Source organism: Melopsittacus undulatus, chromosome 3, assembly GCF_012275295.1.
Source record: "Melopsittacus undulatus isolate bMelUnd1 chromosome 3, bMelUnd1.mat.Z, whole genome shotgun sequence".
Classification (NCBI taxonomy): Eukaryota; Metazoa; Chordata; class Aves; order Psittaciformes; family Psittaculidae; genus Melopsittacus; species Melopsittacus undulatus.
Window position 1 is genome coordinate 43,010,816 of NC_047529.1, and position 20,185 is coordinate 43,031,000.

The 20,185-nt window shown below is 36.8% G+C and overlaps 1 protein-coding gene across 1 annotated transcript in view; it reads left to right on the forward strand.

Moving 5' to 3' along the window:
* The window catches only part of COL19A1 (collagen type XIX alpha 1 chain), a 181,928-nt gene that overhangs the window by 14,005 nt on the left and 147,738 nt on the right, over positions 1–20,185 (forward strand). The window contains exons 5-6 of the mRNA XM_034060919.1: positions 17,780–17,903; positions 18,284–18,559. Of these exons, the coding sequence (XP_033916810.1) occupies positions 17,780–17,903; positions 18,284–18,559 (400 nt within the window). The remainder of the gene's footprint in view (positions 1–17,779; positions 17,904–18,283; positions 18,560–20,185) is intronic.

The window sequence follows — 20,185 nt, forward strand, 5'->3', positions numbered from 1 at the left end:
TAGCAACTCCTTTACATCTGCCAGCAGTATTCAGTACCCTGGACATGAGGCCTTCTAAGCTAATGTTTGTTCTTTAGTTGTGTTAAAGTAAACAGCACTATGATGAAATATTTCAGTTTCACTGTCTTTTGCTAAAGATGCTTCACATGTCAGTTGTTCCTCCTTCTCTCTTTTCTGGGTTGCTGGTGGGCCACTTCTTTTTTCCTTCTCTGAAAACATCAGTAAAGGAGATAGTAAGTTGTTTTCAGCTGCGTTTCAGAATGTTTTTTAAATAGATGTTTATGATTAGCAAAAGCTTGATGGCACAGTCATGGCTTTCTTATTTTGTAGTCTGTTTGGCTTGACAAACCATATTCATTTACTGAGGAGATTATCATAGCTGTCTGTTAAATGATCTCAGTGTTGGGATTACTCCCACAACTTTTTTTAGGAATTCTTCCCCTTTTGGTGTAAGATACTGCAAAAGAGCTTGGATTTTGACTGTATTTGGACTACTGAGCTCCATCAACCATGTTGTCACTCTCTGGTGCCAGAAGAGCTGTGGATGTGGCTTGGACCATATTTCAGAGAAATTGTTTCACCTCCTTGTGATGTCTAGTTACTGGATGCAGAAATACTATTCCCACTTCTGTCAGTATATTGCAGGCTGGAAGATTCTGCTAAGAACAGAAATTGATGATGAAAGAATATTCATGTGGGGTTTTCTGTTTGTTTTTAATACTAATCTTTTTAATAGCAAAAAAATGCTTAGGGAATTGCATTTCCTAGAGCACAGTTGGCATCAAGCGTGTCTGTGCTCACCGTTAGAACCCTTTTCATAGTTATCAAATTGCTTCCCAAAGGTACCTATCTATGGTAGGCTTTGCAGCCATATACTATCCTCTGGTTGGTCTCTGACTGTATCTTACATATATGACTTCAGCTATCAGTGAATGTCCACATGGGCATGGGTTTTGATTATTTTTGCACTTGGCATGCGTTTTTGGCAGCAGACTCTGGTTCACTGTCTTCTTGAAAAAGATTAGATAGATATAAAAGATTTATATATATATATGTTAAGAAGTAACATACCTATTTCTTAAATACAGTATAGAATGGATATATGTGAAAATAGCCATTTTCAAAAGATTTAATCAGAAAATTTTAAAGCACCTTCTGAAAATGGCAATGAGGTGGCACCCCTGCCAAGAAGCAGTAGTTAGCTGTGCTAACCAGCTTTTATCTGTGCTTACACAAAGTCCTGCTAGTCTTTGGTCTATTAAAATATTAGATCATTATGTAAGAAGCCACCTCTCCCTTCCTATATCACATATTTATTTGAGGTCATTTGAGCTATTACGGCCAACAATGCCAAGACTGAAATGTCTGGTATTTTGGTTGCAGGGTATTCTCAAGAAAAGGGCCTTGTCTCTGGAATTTGCTTGAGTATAGGAGCCTAAATTTAGTACAAATCCCGATGCTTTCTTCAGGTCTTCTGAAGTAGTGGATCAGAAACTGCAGTGATAGATTCTTTCTTTTAATGATTCTGGTTGAAAGACTGAAATTGTGCACTTTGTTTATTTCCAGACACTTGAAAACGCACTGCATTTTGTAAATTAAAAAGAAGGATAATGCAGGGATTATTGTTGAAACAACAAACCGGAGCTGTACATACCATGTAAATACCAATCATTTCATAACTAAGGACAAAACTGGGCCCTCTTACCATGAAAAATTATAGGCCAATGCTTCTTTAAAAGAATTAACACACATGAATGTCTTTTTCTGCACATATGGGCTTATTTCTACATGACAATTTATGAGAAATATGCCATGACCTTTTTATAAAATTTTAAATTTGGGCATTAATGGATTTTAATTGCTGTATTAGGCTTGAATCACACTACAATTTAACATGCAATTTACATGCATAAAGAATTGGAGAAGAAGGAGTAATGAGAGAGAGGTGGCAGAGGTGAAGGGTATCTATAGAAATATATAATATTTACAATTGAAAGCAGGGTGTGAGGGAACAGAGAGCAATAAAACTGTTTTAGTTATGCACCGACTGTGGCAAATCTGAATTCTTTGATCTGTAGAGTGTTCCCCTGACAGTAGAGCACTTAGTGTGGCAGCTTCATACCAGCTGAATTTGTAAGACAGTGTTGGATAAAGCACATTGTTTCTTTTCCTTTTTTCCTCAGCAGCATTGATCTTGCCATAAGGTACTTGCAGATAAAGGGAATGAGCTCTTGGGGGATATGTACTTTAAGGGCACTGGTCCACAAGAAGAGTGTGCAGCAGACCAGCGGTGCTTGTGTGGATCTCCTGTGCACCTCACAGTTCAGGATGAAACTTGAGGTAGGCAATAAGCAAATCACAGAAGCACTGGAAGAACAAATAGTAAAGGCAGTTTACTCTCCTTATGTAAAAAGCTTTCCTTAATTTGAAAGACATATATTTCAGTTCAGATTAGTGTTTTTTTTCCTGCTGCCTTTGTTTTAAAGGAGAAATCTGTCCAGCCAAGATGATTATTTAAAAAAAAAAAAAAACAAAATCTAAAAATTTAGGAGTTCACCTTCACAGCACTCCTCTCCAGCTTTCAGCCTCATCTCACTTCCACCACATTAGCATCAGCCTCATCTCACTTCCAGCACATTAGCATCAGCCACTCTGATCAGCAAGGCTGGTGGTTGGTCCCTGTGGCTGTGTGATCTCCAGCAATCACAGCAAGGAAGGAACAAGAATGTGCTGCTGGGCAAGGTTAGCCTGCTGTTAGCTTAAGCCAACCCTGAAATTGCACCTTCCATATAATGTTTTAACCTGCCCTGTGGAAAACAATTCTGTTGTTCTGATGGCATCTGCAATATCTAAGCAATTTCAAATTTGCTGTATGTTCCTATATGGATTTTTTTTTTTAATGTGATATTGATGTTGAAACTATTTTCCATTTTTCTTTGTGGATAAGATAGCAAAACTTCATAAACTTACTGTCTTAGATACCACAATCAGTATACAAAGCTATTGTGCAATTAGATTCCTGGATTCAGCACAAGCAATTTACCTGAACACTTCCTCATGGTCCTTGTTCAAAAAATTGAAAGCAGATTCTGCCATGGGCTGTTCAATTTACTGGTATGTTAGCTGAAGAGAGCCTTCAGGGATGCCAGACTGTGGGAAACTTTCACATGAGTTTACGTATCATCTACTCCCTGGCAAACATGCTGACTTTTTAAGTCTTTGTAATCTTGTCTTGGCTTTGTCTTGGCTATCCTTTTTTTTTTTTTTTTGAAGAAAAAAGTCACCAAAAAGCAACTGAAAGATAGTGCTTGAAGTCAATGAGGATGCAGATCTAAGTCTGTAACAAGACTTGTGTTTGATAGTCTTAGAGCAAAAATACAGTTGCAAAATTAATGCAGTGGAATTTTCTTAGAAATTCGGAATAGATGTGTATACAGCAGTGCTATATGCAACCACACCAAATTCATTGAAATGTATATAACGCATGCAGCTGAGGATAGACTGTAGCCCCCATATGTTGTAGTATAAAATTAGAGATTGAAAGATCATTTATCAGTTTTGCTGATTGGGCTGAGAGGATTCAAGTGTCTTTGTAAAATGCATATAATTACTCCAGCTGAAGCCATGGTGCCGTGTGCTTCAGAAGTCATTTATCAGCAGACTGGAAAAAAACCCCAAAAACCTGTAATAAATCAGATTTTTTTTTTTTCCTGACTTTTGTGATTTAACACTGTGAAATGCAGTTTGCATTAGCAGTGCTCTTAGGCATTCCTCCTCTTAACTAAAGTTGTACCTACAGATGTTTGTGCTGATACATCTGCGTCTATGCAGCGGCTTTGTTTAAAGATACTCCCTTCCCCCACCTTGCCTGTGAGATTTTAGTTTTTCTATCTAAAAATAGTTCACGGGCTCTCTCACAGTGAAACTGCCTGGTGCTTTTTTCAATACACTGATTTTCATTTACTTTCAGTTGGTGGTAAAAAATTTTTGGCCTCTAGCATTTCTCTGTGGTTAGCACTTTGCAGTTTTTATCGTTGTGCCATGAAATGTTTTATATTTATGGAGATAAATTGCCAAATCTGAAAAAATACTTTTTAATGGGTTTTTCACTGGGTTTTTCACTTGAAGGTCTGGGTATCAACTTGATTTCAGTCATAAAGTGTACAGGATTTGCTGACTGCAGCCTTGTTTCAAGTGAATATTTGTCATGTCACAAACTCTTTTCAAAACTTGAAGTTGTTTAATAAGCTTCAACACGAAGATGAGCAATCTGTAATCTATAGAAACTGCGTCCTGATGTGCATATATTGATGTTTTAACAGAACCATGTGCGAGAGATCATGTTATTTTTTTTATTTAGTCTATGTGATTAGTTGCAGAATCTCAGAATTCTGTTAAAAAGAAACAAATCCTAAAAATACCCTGGGATTGAGCATGACAATACAGGCATTGGTTAACTTGTTGATAGTTCCTAATATGGCATTAGGGTTTTGAGTGTCACATGAAAATGCATGTATTTCTTTTTTTGGGGATTCGACTGTTGTTTATTGATGCACCCATATTGGCAATGATAATGTTGAAGATCTTGATAAACTTTGATTTATGTCTTTTACCCAGTTTTCTCTTTAAACTCTGCTGAGAGTTTAGTAGGGAATGGTATGTTCATAATGTATGCTGAGCAGTGTTGGTTACTCAAACACTGCTGAATGCATATCCCATAAAATAGCAATGGCTGTCTTATGGCTAAGGAAAGTGAATTTTGCTTTGGACCACTCTTGAGGAGTAACCACAGGTAGCATCATCAAGGTGCTCTGACCTTATTTTTCTAGCTGCTCTTAGGTGAGCAGTTCAGAATGCTAGATGTCTGCCAGTTTAAATCATCTATGAAATTAAACAACAAAGACAGTAATATTCACCAGGAGCACATACAATAACAGGAACTGTCTGCCAAGACCTGGGTGGAAGAAGTGAACTTCCAGGTCCAGTTCTTGCAGTCAGGACCCTCCATGCTGGTTATGCTTATTCTGGAGTACAATATATGCGTACGTACAATTGCAGCATTAAATTATTGCTGTTGCTCAGGATTGGCATTTAGCAGCTGACTTGTACAAAATTATTAGATAATGCTCACTCATTTTATACGTAAAGGTATTATTTGGAAAGAAGTTTTGGGAGAGGATTCTTCCAGTCCAGGATGTTGTTCGGTTTTTTTAGTTTTGATTTGTTTCTTGTTGTTTGTTTTTTTGTTTGTTTGTTCGTGGGGTTTTTTTTGGGGGGGTGAGGTGGGAGGAAGGTTGGTTGGTTTGTTTGGGTTTTGGGGCTTTTTGGTTTGTTTAGTGATTTTTTTTATAGGGTTTTTTTTGTTTGTTTGTTTTTTAAGTCACCAGGATTTGAGAAAGCTTAACATAGGATGTTTCATTCCTATATGAACTGATAAAGACTGTAACTCAGAAGAAAAACAATAGAGACAGAGACAGTGGAAGAAAATGTGCCACAACACAGCCAAACATAGACGATAAGAGCTAGCTGTAGTTGAGGAAAGAGACTATATATGATGGCTTGAACGTTTGAAACTGTTAGATGTAAAAAATGCCATTGGATATCTCTGTTTACTCAAAAAGGAGCACTGACTTTGAAATTATTTCCTATTTTTTATAGGAAAGTTACTTTTCTTTCCACAGGACTATCTTTAAATTTAGAAAGTGTTAAATGATTGTATTACTGTTACTATGTGGAGACAGATATGCTGTGCTACCAGGAAATTACATAAGCTTGTTTGTTGTGAAAGTGTTAGGAGCACTAAAAAAGCACTTTGTGATTCAAGGTAGCTGATATGATTTCATGGAAAGGAAAGTCATGATTCATTAACTGATTAGAGTTCTTGAAAGACTGAAGAGTTATAACACAGCCTTGCTTCCTCGCTCTCCTGAAGGATCAGCTAGCACAGCTAATATGAATCCATATTATGGCTAAGATTAAATTTTTTACAATATGTTGTAAAAAACATTTTAATCATTAAATAATTTTTTATCACTAAATAATAATTTTAATCACTAAAAAAGCATTTTAATCACTATTAAATGTCATCTGTTTAAACAACTTACATTGAATTGATTTTGCTTTCATACACAAGTGAATTTGTATTTCTATCCAGCTGACTCTAGGTGGCCCTGCCTGAGAAGGGGGAGTTAGACCAGATTACCTCCAGAGGTCCTTTCCAACCTCAACCATTGTAAGGTTCTGAGATTCTCTTGTAGAATATCCTGCTCACATATTTTCTTCCTTAAAAATACAGATTCCCATAGTCTAGGTACTTAGTTACATTGTCAACCAAGTCATTTATAGGGTAAAAGGAAATTTCTCTAAATGTTGTTTTTGTCATAGGACAGTGAGGGAACAAAGTGTTTCCTTTTTGAAACTTCCAAAATATTCCTTGCATCTCGTTGCATCCTTAAAGATTACAATTTTACAAAATATTTGTGATATTAGTGATATTTTCTTTACTGTTGTAACTCTTCCACGTTTGTCTACTAGCCTGAGGTTTGTAGTAGGTAATATGCTGTTCTTAGAATTTTCATCAGCAGTAGAGATTTCAGTCTTGGCCTTATTGTTGAAAAATAAGATCGTTGTTCATTCTAGTTCTGTTACTTGCACATAAAATTGCACAGATGATTCAACCTCAAGTTGTAATTGAAACATTGTTTTAATGCAAAATTTTTGTACCATAGAACCTTTGCTGTTTTGAGAAAAGTTTGTAAATTCCCAGTATATCAAGTTCCCTTTTTTGGATATAAGGCATATGGCCTGCTTCCTTAGCCTGAGAACATCTCCCGGTAATATCCAGTGTTCTTTCAAGTGGTGTTTGATGGGTTCTTCTGATGTGAAGCTTTAGGGAAAATCTGAATAAAATGTACATTAACTTATCCAAAGGTACCACTGCTTGAAACCTCCATTCAGCACCTCTGTTTTGGGCCTAATGCAGGACATCTCTCTTTACAGCTTCTTTTGGTTTCTATCCTATCCCTTTAAAGGGAATACCTGGCCATTACCCAGCAGTGTCTGATAGTGACAGGGTTAGCAAGTCACAGGTTCTTGGCCCATCTTTTTAAACATAGTTATGACTCAGCAGATAGTAATGCAATGTTGATATTTTTAAGCTTAATACTTTTTAACCCTATTTAATCTCTAACTTATAAAAAATTCTCATAATTACAGAAAGTGTGAGAGATGCAGGCTAAACTGTATGTACTTTTTTTTTTTTAACTTGACTTTAATTAGATAACTCAGAAATGAGTCCTGAGATTTCAGAAGTGGTAATTTCCTGTTTCTAAAAGTGCTATTAAGTCTTCCAATGTGATGCAAATGATTTTTTTTTATAATTTATTTTCCATATTCATTCACTTAGAATCCACGGATGTTAACATTTTTTACAAAATATAAAGAGTGCATTATTTACCTAATTATCCTTCAAATTAGAAGCAGAACACCAGGCTTAAATATTCATAGACTAGTCATTCTGCATATAGAGTGTGTTAAAGCAAAAGCATGTTCTCTCTCTGTAGTTTCGGTCTTGCAGCTGACAGAGCTACTTATTTCAGGTCAGACCCTGGTATCTGGTATCCTTAACTCTCTTTCCTACTCCAGTCTCTTCAGGTGGTAATTTAATCTTCACCATTTACACCTTCTTTCTGGGAGGAGATTGGCTGGAGCCAAGATGGGTAGATGTATCCATCTATAACAGAATTGTAGGTTGTAGTACCTTTAGTGTTGCCTGTGCCTTTTTTTTTTCAACTATTTCTTAGCATGGTCTTCTTGTTACTTTAGCCTGGAATTAATTTATTTATAGGCAGTCCTGCATGCTGAAGAGGAGGAGGCTAGTTATCCAGGCAGTTATTTGAGGAAGCTAGGGAAAAAAAGCATCCCTTATTTTGGTTCAGCTGCACTCCATACAGCATTTCGTCTAGCTCTCATTTTCCACTGCCAGCCATGCTATTGTGTTTGATTTGAGCACTCAGCATTTTCCTGAGGGACACTGGCCTCAAGATTGTTTGACTTGTATCATCAGCCCAGGTTGTCTGGGATCTGGCAGAACAAACCAGAGAAGGAAGGAGAGAGCCTATTCCAAGTATAATCACAGTTCTCTTTCCTAGTGCTTGTTCTATTGATTCATTGTAAAAAGCTACCAGAAGTTTTTGATGGGGGTGATGGAAGACTAAACAGGAGGAAACTGAGGGTCTTAAAGAAAAAACTTTAGGTTTGGTGCAAGTATCTCAGTATGCAGCTCTGCTGGAGCTGACTGGCCCTCCTGTGTGCCAAACTAAAAAGACTGTTCAGTTTCTTTAATTGGCTAGTGTCTCTAGGTACCTCTGCAAATGTCTGTACCTTGCTGGTAAGCTGGCTGTGAAAATATTCAAGAATAGATGGATACTTAGGTTTCTTCTAAGTATAGGCCAAGAGAAAAGAAATTTCATTCCTGATTATCTCCCTCCATTCCAAAGTATGGAGTGCATCGCCTGTCTTCAGACCGAATGGTCTCCAGTAGACAACTCCTCTGTTGTAGTCTGCTTTTCCTTTTTTTCTTTTCCATACAACAGCGACCACTGAGTTCTACAAATAATTAATTCTGTACCGTAGATCTTGCTTCAGGGTAGGAAGCCTGTTAAAATGCATGCAGAGCAGTTTTTGCTGCCAGTTGACTTTCAGGGGTTATGGTAATTATTATTTCTCTAACATCTTCAGAGGGTTCCTTGATCAGCTGAATGACTCCATTCCACTGCAGATAATCAAGTAAGAATTTAATATCTCAATGACTTCAGAGACTGCCAAATAACAGACTAATAACTAGACCTGTTGTCTTTGTTCCATTTCTGGCAGTGAACTAGAAGGACTGCATGAGTTATAGAGCTGCTCATAAAATGTCTAAATAAAGACACAGATGTTAAAAGAAGTATGTAAAATTCCTTTAAAAGTATTTCAGTTCACATCCTCCTTCTTTGATGGTTGCCACACTTGAAGAAAAAGAGTACCACAAAAAGAGATGGTTGTTAGGACATTTAGCACAGCAAAATGGGCTTGAGAGATTATGTAAAAGCACCAAAAGCTTGATTTAATTCTTGAATGACTTGAAGAAAACTTAAATCTCTGCCATTCTTGTAAGCACAGCTCACCTTGGCATTTTGAACAAAAACCGTATCATGGGAGAATATCACAAACCCACTGAAAAAATGGGCAGATCATCACACTTCTCCCTATTCTGCAATTAATTTCCCAAAATAAAGTTTTGTTGAATTTTTGTAAATACCTTGAGAGAAATATGTCAGACCCTGAAGAAGTTTTGTTGTAAAGGCAGTCAATTTACTAATGTGGCTCTGAGTAAGGAAAAGCACTGAAGATTTCTGGGATGTTCATGCTGGAGAGCATGACCATGTTTGCACGTGTGCAGGTGTGTTTCATTCCCTACAGCGAATCACAGGAGTAGAAACTTGTTAGAAAAATGGGGATGAGGAATGTGCATGTGTGTGATGTTCTACATTTAGCCTCGGAAAAAAAAGTAGAGAGGTAGATCTAGGAAGAGCAAGCTTCATGGCAGGAGATGATGAGAGTTCAGAAGGGATGTTTTCCTTTTGAGTTATTTTTATATTTTCTGTGTAGTTATGATGCTCATACTGGGAAGAGCTCTTTCTGGCATTTGTAAGTTTTGTTACATAAGCAGATTTAGCATCCAAGGTATGTGGAGAAATGCTCAGTGAAAGGGCACTTGGTATGAGAAACATCATTGTATTCACAAGACTCTTAAACCAGTAGTCTGGATGGGACTTCTTATTGTAATGCCCATGTGAGGACAGGGAGATGGAACTGAAGGTGTCAATTACTGATGCGTCAGTATCTGCCATAGAGGGGTTACCTGAAAATATACATGAGAAGCTACTGACAATATATATGAGAAGAATCAGGTTAAAAAAAAAAAAAAAAAAACAAACAACACTTGAGCAACAAAGGCTGGGTTTGGTCACTTTCTGCCAGTAGTGTTAGAAAAATCTCAGCATATTTCTCAGTGATGCCAACACATGGAAAACCTATCTGGTGTGTGCAGCATGAGGCAGAGAGACACCAGAAAGTGTCATGCAATTGCATGATTAGGAGGAAGCAGATGTAGAGAAAATGTTTTTTCCCTTTTGCAAAAGAACTAGAGTTCCAAATTTTTCTTACCTGTGTTCCCTGTCTCTCAGACACAGAGCTCAGTATGTTTGCTTTTGCTTTGGTCATCTCATGAGGAAAAGAAACAGTCTGAATGCAAGAGCTGTATTTAATGTGAGACCTGAGTGAATCAAATAGATTGACTTCAGTCTTTCTGAATCCCAGGTAACCATGCATTAGATGTTGAGCTCAAAAGTGCCTATATATTGCAAATGCCACCCAAATTTTTCTAGTACGCTATACTTTTCCTTTACTTGCTTAGCACATAAAAAAAAGCAGCTTAATGGAGTATACCCGTTGTCTGAATCCACTCTGTTGTATTGTATTTTCTTGAGTACGTGCCAGTGCAGGTGCTGGGGGATCCTCTGGAGTATAAGATTACTTTGAGTTAAATTTTAGCTTGCTGAAGTAGTCACACTCTGGCTTTCTCCTCTTTCCTGACCCATGTTCCTTCACGTTCTTCTTTGATGGTATGACTGTCATTCTTTTCCACCCTGTGTGTCTCAACATGGAAAGATGCTTGCTACTGATTAGAGCAGTTTAATTTACTGTGCAGCATTCAGGGTAAAGTGTGATATTTTGGAAAGGGAAACATGATGTTTGAATATAGTATTTTATAATGTGATACTCTTGATAGTTTCTGAACCCCTTTTGTAATTTTTTAAAAGTTTTTTTTAATTTTAAAATATATTTATTATATAAAATGGGAAAGAGCGTGAATGGCTGTGTGCAAATTACACGTTTTTACTTTTGGTAGCCTTTGGTCTTTGGTCTAGGCTAGGTTTATTTTTTTTTTCCAGATACAAGGAAAGTTCACTGATCACTCTGAGACTTATTTGGTTCATTGAAAAAAAAAATGCCCAAGCTAGTAAGGCAAGTGTATAACTGTATCAGAAATGCTCAAAGCTGCCTTCCACATGTTAGGAATCCAAAAGCCTGAATGTTGACCTAAATTGTCTCAAAACTTTGTCAGACTGAAGAATTCTTCTTAGGAAAATTAGGATAAAAGTTGTTGCTTTTCCAATGTCCTTTACTATTATGTTACTACTTTTAAGTCTGTTGTCCTTATTGCTGCTGGCTGATTTTTTTCCCAGGAAAGTTAAAATGCACAGAAATCAGCCAGACATGGAAAGGACATAGTTTTGCTAGCTTAAACTCTAAATTTAATGGAAGAGTTCATGAGGGCCAGGAGTTCACCAATAATTTGTGTAAATAGGGATATACAATACTCCTAGAAACCTAGGGGGAAAATACTATGTACAGGCATAGCAGTTTTGGTATTTATATTTCTATTTCAAACCAATCTATTTAAAAATGTGCTTTATAATTTTGATAGCAATAACATTACCTTTCCCACAAAACAAACTAATTCTAAAGCACCTTTATATTAAAAGTGACAGCTACTTTATACCTGTTCAATAAATGAAAGCAGAGACATGCTGAAGTATATGAAATATTGGGTAAATCCCTTTTCTCAGTGTTGAAATAATTTGCAGCTTTGCTGTCAGTGGTACATTTTCTGAGTGGGTTAAGCTTTCCTTAAGTAATTAATAACTCTTAAGCTGTCTGAATAGTTTCCCTCAAGTTGCATCATATAATGTGTCATATGAAAACAACTTGAGGCCTAATGTAACATGAAACTGTATAGTGCATCTTAATGTGATTTGAGGAAGATGGATGGGAAGGAAATTATTTCTTATTTTGAGTAACAAACAGCTGTTCTTTTATTTGAAAAGAATTTAAAATACCCATTCTAGGCAAAGATTGGTAAATTATTATAGTTAACTATTTCCTCTTCTCCCACTGTACTAGTCAAGTTAGGCAAAAAAAAAAAAAAAACAAACATAAAAAGTATTGTAATTTAATGTAGAAATACTGAGAATAATGCAGAGATTTTTTTTGTATTGGCTGACCTGAGCTTTACCTTTTTATTCATAATGGATCTCCATTTAAAGCCCCTAGCAAACACAGACACTGAAATCTTAACCTTTTTGTGTCAACATAGTCCTTAATTACCCACCATAGAAAAGTTGTTTAAACTAACTTCTTGAGCTCTGGTCACCAAATTATTGTAACATTGTCATGTTACAAGTGACATATACCAGGTAATGGTATATGTCAGCTGGAAAAGATATGTCTTGCCATAAACTCTAAACATCTCTCACTTCGCTCTCAGGAAATGTAAGTCGTCTCGTCTTTCTCTTCTTGGAAGGTATTCAGCAAGCTGGAGGCTTCATTGATACTTGTAAATACAGAAGTTTATCATATGCTGTAGTGTATTCTCATTTGATATGGAACAATTAAAGTTCATAAGATTTAAAAATAGCTGCTACTTTTCCATTAGTGCTTTTTTTAAAAATAAAACCAAAAGGTAAATAAAGGATTGCCTTACTAAATTTGATATGGGTAACTTGATGCTGCTTTACAAAGATAGAACTAAACCTGTTTATAGCACACTGAATACAGTCAGTTCATTCATAATCACTTCTTTTAGCCCTAGGAGACCCAGCTAGTATCTGCATTTCAGAAATTTTCTGAACTTTTGAGGAAACAAATGAATAAGCAAACATTTTGCAGAAAAAAAAACAGTCTATACTTGATCATTACAAACAGTGGGAGATATGCATGGAACCAGTTGTGAAGTTCATGCAAAATTCCTCTAACTGCTCATCTAGTAACCTTGTCATATACAGCCTGTGGTGTGTGTGGGCCACAGAACCTGTTCTTAGGAAAAATTATGTCTATGTTTAATGAAGTAAAAGAAAAAGAGGACAATATAACAAAGCCTGTTCAACTCTGAGCATACTTATGCTTTGATAGAGTGGCACAGAGTTGTAGCAGGAATATAAGTGCGTATCAATATTCTGGATGCATTTTTCTGCTTCTGTGTAACATTAAGAGATACCTGAATGTCTGGATTTGTAACACATATATGTATGATCTAAAACCTTGTATTGTTGAGGATTTTCCTGCTTGTTATCGTTGGTCTCAACCTGCCAACTTGTAGGCAGATTGCAATTTATTTATTTTACAGTCCCTCTGTAATTTACAGTACACCTCGATCCAGCAGGCTAGAGAGGTGTAAATTCAAGCCTGTGTGTTCAGTCATGTGCTTCAATTCCTGCTATTGTCTTCAGCAGTTTCCACCAAGGGTGTGATTCAGTTCTGTGTATTTCAGTGTGAACACTGCCCTCCATTCATCCACTTTAATTTTTTATTATATATTGCTTGAAGCAGAGGGAGAAAATCAAACTAAATTCCACTTAAAGTATAATTTAGTCAGACTTCTGCACCTGATTTTCAGGGTATGAGCCAAATGGCCCACTCTCAAGCACCACCTAATTCCTCATGGCACCTAAAATGAATAATTTTGGACAACAAATTTTCTCTGGCGTCTGGGCATTAGCTCCAGGGAAGCTCAGAAGTACCATGGCCTAAGCAGCCAGGCATGTAACTCCAACCCAAGTTTCATTGTAACTCAAAGATGTAGAGGTGTGCCTGAAGCTGCCTATGTTCCCAGAGGTGCCTAAGCATTGACTGTGCTTAAATCAGGTTTACTAAGCTTGGACAGCATTGAATTCAATGCAAACACAGCAGTCATGAGCACTTCCAGTGTGGAAGGGGGAGAAAGGACCTATTCAAAAGCCTTAAAAAGGTGAGACCAGTTATCCAGGGCAGATGTCTGGTTTGGATTGTCCTAAGCTAGGGAAGCTCAACACGAATGGGAGAACTTGACTGATGTCCCACTGCTGAGGGTATTTGCAGGAAGAGGAAAATCTCAGACTGATGTTTTTACTCCCAGGTCTGATTATGTCTTTTGGTTCAAGTACTTCTGTCCAAAATCACAAGCATGCACTGGTTCCGAGGTCAGTTGCAAGGATACCCTTGATTTGCTTGTCTGTTCTAACTTGTAAGTTATTTCTTGTAATCTTTATAGATTAATTTTCACCCTTACTAATTGCTATCCATATTTCTGTAATGTTAGGGCTTTCTTGAGACCTCTCATCTCTCTTACGGCTCTTTGGCTGATACCATGATGTACTACCCTGAGTTAATGTTCTCTATATTTGTGCTTTACGTCTGTAGACTATGAGGTTAACTTGGTACAGGTTTTCTTCATCCTTATTCTCTCTCCTTTTTGTATTGTTTTTTCTTTTCCCTGTGCCATGCAGAGGGTAAACATTCTGTGTGAAAGTACTTGTTGAGCTTGTGAGGAAGTATCTGTTGAGATGTGGACATGTGGAACAACTTGCTTTTGTACTTCTCATTACCATTTAATGCAACGTCTTTACTTTTTTTACCCTGCATATGTTGTCTTATTAATTTTCTCCTTTATTTTTAAATGTTGGTAGATGTGATCAGTAGAAACAGTATATTAAAAATTTTAAGAACTTTTGAACTTAAGATTCAGTATTCTGCAAAATTTTGTTTTGGCTTTTCTTGTGTTCCAATATGAGCTTTAATGTTCACATTCTATTCTGGCTTCCCTTTTCCCCTGCACCCAAATGTCATTATATATTAATTAACATACATACATACTTTGCCTGTTTCTGAGGAGTTTTTAATTGAGGTTCATGGAGTAGAAGATACCATGGTAGGTAATACTGAAATTTTACTATGATATCTTACTGACATCTGTACAATTCAGTGCTAGGTGGATGCTTTTTATTTTATAACATTCACTCGAAGCCATTCAGAGAGCAAGAGCATAGAAGATATTGTGTATAATAATAAATGGTATAATAATTTTCAGACCATTTCATCCCTTCACTTTTTTCCTTTTAGCACTCACTATCTGACTGGAAGGGTTGAATGTTAAGTGTATACTTTAAAGTATCTTTTAATGACCTTTTGGTCACCAAGGAATGTTTGTATACTTACACAATGAGAACTTTTCTTAGAAGAAAGATAATGTTTCTGTTATGTCTTTAGTATACTGTAATTGTATACCAAATTTGTGCTGTTTGTTGGCCAGACACTTGAAAGTTTTCCAGAGGACTGTGGAATAATCTCCATTCTTGGAGACTTTTAAAACTGAGCTGGACAAGATTTATAGTAACCTGATATGATTTTCTGGTTGGTCCTGCTTTGAGCAGGGTTTGAGATCCATTGACCTCCAGAGGTACCTTCCTACCTAAGTTGTCTCGTGAATCTAACTGAATTCATCCTTGGTCCTGTTTTACTTAAATCTTAACTCTTTAACTAACTTTGCTGAAATCAGTGTAATGGCCTTAGGAATTTATTTGACCTTGTCTGCTTTTCTTATTCCTCTTAATACAGTTTTCTCTATCAGCTCAAAAGTAAGAGAAGAACTAGAGCTAGAGTGAACTCCTGCCTATTTTCATAATGCTGGCCCATACCCATACCTCTTGTCCTGTTTCCCAAATTTTTTGATAAACAATTAAGGAAGATAATATCACATGCCTCCACAGGAATTTTTATTTTTTTGAGAAAATTCTGAAAGAAACACTGAAAATTTTAGATTAATCCTGTCATTCATTTAGAAATGAAACTAGATGATCTTAAGGTCCTTTCCAACCCTAACTGTTCTATGATTCTATAGCTCTTAAAGTGTCAGGGAGGCTTACAGAAATAAAATCACAATGGTGGGGATAAAAAAGCAGTAAGTGCTCCATATTTACTAAGATACCTACTGTGTACAAAGACTACTTCTGTTGCTTTTCTGACTTATTGCACCAATTATGGTTTCCCCTCCCTTCGTTTGATGAAGGCTTTTTGGTCATTTTCCTTCCACAGTTTTTTGCCCTTTGTCCATTAGTGTAAACTCCCCCATGTCTCCAAATATGGGACTTAGCTGGGAAAGCTAATTGATTTTGGAGGGCTAATCAGATGCTCCCAAAGCTGGAGGAGAGATACACTGTCTAGGTTACAGCTGTGAACATGAGATACTCTAACTTGTCTGAGATGCTGTAAACCACAGGGCTGATCCCATGTCCAGATAGTTTACTTTTCTGCAGAAATGCACTCATATATTACTAATGCCTAATTAAACTATTTTCTTTATAGATCATAAAACATATTCTTCATGCTGTAATTAAAATACAGAGTAATATGAAATCTAGATCGAAGTCCTGCAAAGCCTACTCACTTTTGCCTTGTCTTTTGACATTGAAACATATATAGCTGTACACAGAGCATATCAGTCCACTAACAATGTGGGAGAGCAGCCAATTTGATCCTGGGATAAAACAGGAATCAGCTGTGGGAAATAAGCCAAAGAAGTGTGATTCCCACATAAGGGACTTAAATAGGTGTTAGTCTACAAAGAAGCCCTTTGGCAGGATTTAGAACAGTCTTCTCTTCAGAGAAGGCGTTTTTCCTGAGATCCTCCATCAATAAAAGTGCATCCATTTCCAGGAGGGTTATGAGGTTGTTGTCTTGTCAGCTGGTGGTTCCCTCCTTTTCTTCTTTTTTTTTTTCTCTCTCTTTTTTTTTTAATAAACACTTTATAGAACATTACTGTGTAATTATAATCCCATTGTAGCTTTTTAGAACCAAACCATTTACTTCACATGATCATGGGGAGAAAACTGGAAGGTGCTTTTCTTCTGCATGAGGCCCTCAGATTTCCTCTGCTCTGATCCAGAGAATGCCTTTTGCAGTGTGGCTATTTGGGCAGTCCTGACAGTTTTCAGTAAACAGCAATGTTAATGCTTTAGCTACTCCTGTGTTGTGTAGTATTTGCATCTGTGGTTTTCATTGATCTCCCCTCTGTCTTAGAAAAGAAATAATGTGAAATGCAGAAGCTTCAAAAGAAAAAAGATGCTTGCACCATCCTAATTTGTTTAGTACAGAATCAATGTATATTTAATGATTTCCAAAGTCTGTAGAGTTGAGTTACAGACTAATTTCACTTCTGAAATACAAACTTTTCAAATATCTTGTAGAAGTGGTGTTGTACTGCATTCTGTAACACAGGTAGCAAGTCAGACTTGTTTTAGAGGCATTGGCATATTTTAGGTAAGAAAGGAATAATGGAATCCAACAAGTAATTCATTCAGAAATGCATTCCTTATATTTGGTCAAGTCTGCTCAAGTCCAGCTGTCCTGATACTCAAGATGTCGGAGTGGAGGTCACTGGATCAAACCTCCTGCTCAAAGCAAGACCAACTTGAAAGTTAGATCAGGTTATTAGTAGCCTGCTCCAGCTGTGTTTTGAAAGTCTCTAAGGATGGGGATTATTCCACAAATCCTCTGGGAAAATTCTTCCAGTATCCCAAGAAATAAATTGGGAAAAGCAGTATTTTAAAATATCTTTGTGTGTGGCATTCACATTGCAGCAGTTCTTTTAAGATGCCTATTTATAGTAATCACAGATGTTAAAAAAGTTAGAACAAAAAATTCATCAGCAAAATCTTCAGCCATTTATTCTTATAGAGAGACTAAATTGTACTTCTGAGAAAAGGTACTTCTGAATGCTGAAACCTCTCAATTTGTATGTATGTGAATGAGCATTTGGCTCCTAGTTTTCACCAGGTATTATTTCTGCACATTCATTTTAAGCAGCATTTTTGTGTAGAAGAATAACAAGAAATCTTTTTTTCCCTCCCTCCTCTTGTAGGCAAGTATTTCCAAATGGGCTTCCTGAGGAATACTCTCTAGTGTCTACGTTCCGTGTACGGCGAAATACCAAGAAGGAGCGTTGGTATATATGGCAAGTTTTAAATCAGTATGACACACCTGAGGTTAGAGTCATCTTTGATTTATTTTTTTCATTAAGTTTCTTTTTGTTCCCATGTAAAATGGCAAATATAACATAGAAACTTAGATGTTTCACCATTGGGATTAGCTACAGTTTATGTAGAATAGACAGACTGCTCTGAAATAATTGATCATTTATCATAGGAATGGCAAATATGTAACAAAATGTATCAAGACTGCAAACTAAGGATAATAGGCATGCTATAATTTGTAGCTGATATATATTTACAAAGTTAAGTAGAATGCTTCAAAACATAGTTCTTGCCCAGTCTATATAGTTGGAAGTATTTTTATTATACACAGTTTATATATGTGTTTGAATCTTATAACTTTTAGACAACCACTTCTTTTCTTTTCTTTTCAGATCTCTGTCCTTCTGGATGGTACAAAAAAGGTTGTGGAGTATATGACCAAATCTGCTCAGGGAAATATACTGCACCTCACTTTTAAGAGTCGAGAAATTTATCCATTATTTGATCGGCAGTGGCATAAACTTGGTATTAGCGTCCAGTCAGGGATCATTTCCCTCTATTTGGATTGTAATTTAATTGAAAGAAAGCAGACTGATGAAAAATTCACCATTGACTTGCAGGGAAGGACTCTGATTGCTTCTCGTGCTGCAGATGATAAGCCTGTAGATGTGAGTAGTGAAAGGAAAACAAGATAACTTGATACCATGTTTTAGCCATGCTTCTGTTAACACAATTGTAAAGAATTATGTAGATAAAAGTTTCAAAATCTGTTATTAATTTTGAGTGTGTATTCTTCAAGTCCTTAAGTCTTATTCTTTAAACAATATTCAGTGTTGTAGCATTTGCCAAGGCAAACCTTCCGTTACCAAAGTAACTAAAAACCTCAGTCCTGGTTTCAGGAGTCTGTGTTTCTGTATTTTCTTAGAGTAAGAGCCATGTAGTTACTGCAGGCATGTTATTACTACATTTAAAGATAATTTTCAGTGGTAATTTTTTTTCTTTCAATTTTTATGAGATTACTTAGAAGTCTGTGTCAGTCATCTGTTAGACTTGCGTTCTCTTTGGTAAAGGGGAGACACAAAAATATAAAGGATTACCTCTCTATTAAGATTGTATCACCTTCCAGGGTAATTCAGCGATGCAGGAACAGGGGCACATTGTTTGTAGTTGTCAGTCCCTCCTCATAATGGGGAGGGATTTAGGAAGTGGCTGATGGGGTGTTTCTTGCAGCCATAGGTACAAAAATTACCTAAGGCAACCCCATAATATTGTGGGTAGTGTTGTGTCCCAGAGATGTTCTCCTCTGTTTCCTTCTGCAGAGAGCTCACAGTAATTAATTTGAAAGCTCCAGGAAATGTCAGTTTAAGTATGCTAACATCCAGCTACCATGTTGAAAGCATCTGGCTCAGAGTTTATAATGACCATCTGAAAGTTTCAGCTGTATTATGTACACTGTAGAGCACTGTAGAGCTCCAGATGAAAATGGCACATTGTAACTGCAAACTGGCATTGTGGTTCTGTGAGGCATGGAACATTTTGCCCTGGGCTCAGAGCTTTTATTTCATGGGTCCAAGCTTATGCTTTATTTTGTTTTCTAAGATCGAGTTCAACTTCATTTGAAATGCATGTACCATCTCCTGCTTTCCAAGCAGCATGTAGGAGGAGGAGCAGATATTTTTTTATCTTGTGGTGGTTGCATGGCAAAGGCTGGATGATTCTGAGTGGAAGCTGTCCACTGGGGTTTCCACGTTTGCAGGAACACATTACGGGTACAAAGCTGATGAAGGCTCCTGTACTAAGTCACTCTTCTCAAAACCAAGTGCAATAGAGAGAAACAAAGGATGCAAACCAGCTGCAGAAAGAGGCATAGGAGGCGAAGATTATCTAGTTAAAATTAGATGCTGTTCATCTCCTCAGTCCACTCCAAATCTCTGAAACAGAAGCTTTATTTACAGAATTTGTGATTATTGCCTGTCAGGTGATTTAGTGATAAGGTACAGGCAAAGGTCTTGTCTAAAGTGATAGAAGATAGATGTGAGATAGAGTTTATCAAACCTTTACTCTAGCTCACTTAAAGGAGAAAATTACCTTCCTGAGAAGGCTTGCGGAGGATGTCTACAGGGCTCAAATGCCTGTGTAGCATAGCAGGAGCAGTACAGAGGGATGCAACTTAGTGAAGATAAATTAAATCTAAAATGTGATTTACATCAAAGTAACAGACTGCATAATTTGTCTTTAAGTAAGGAGGTGTGTACTTTTTATGGATTTGTCTTTTACTTCATTTCAGAAATTTG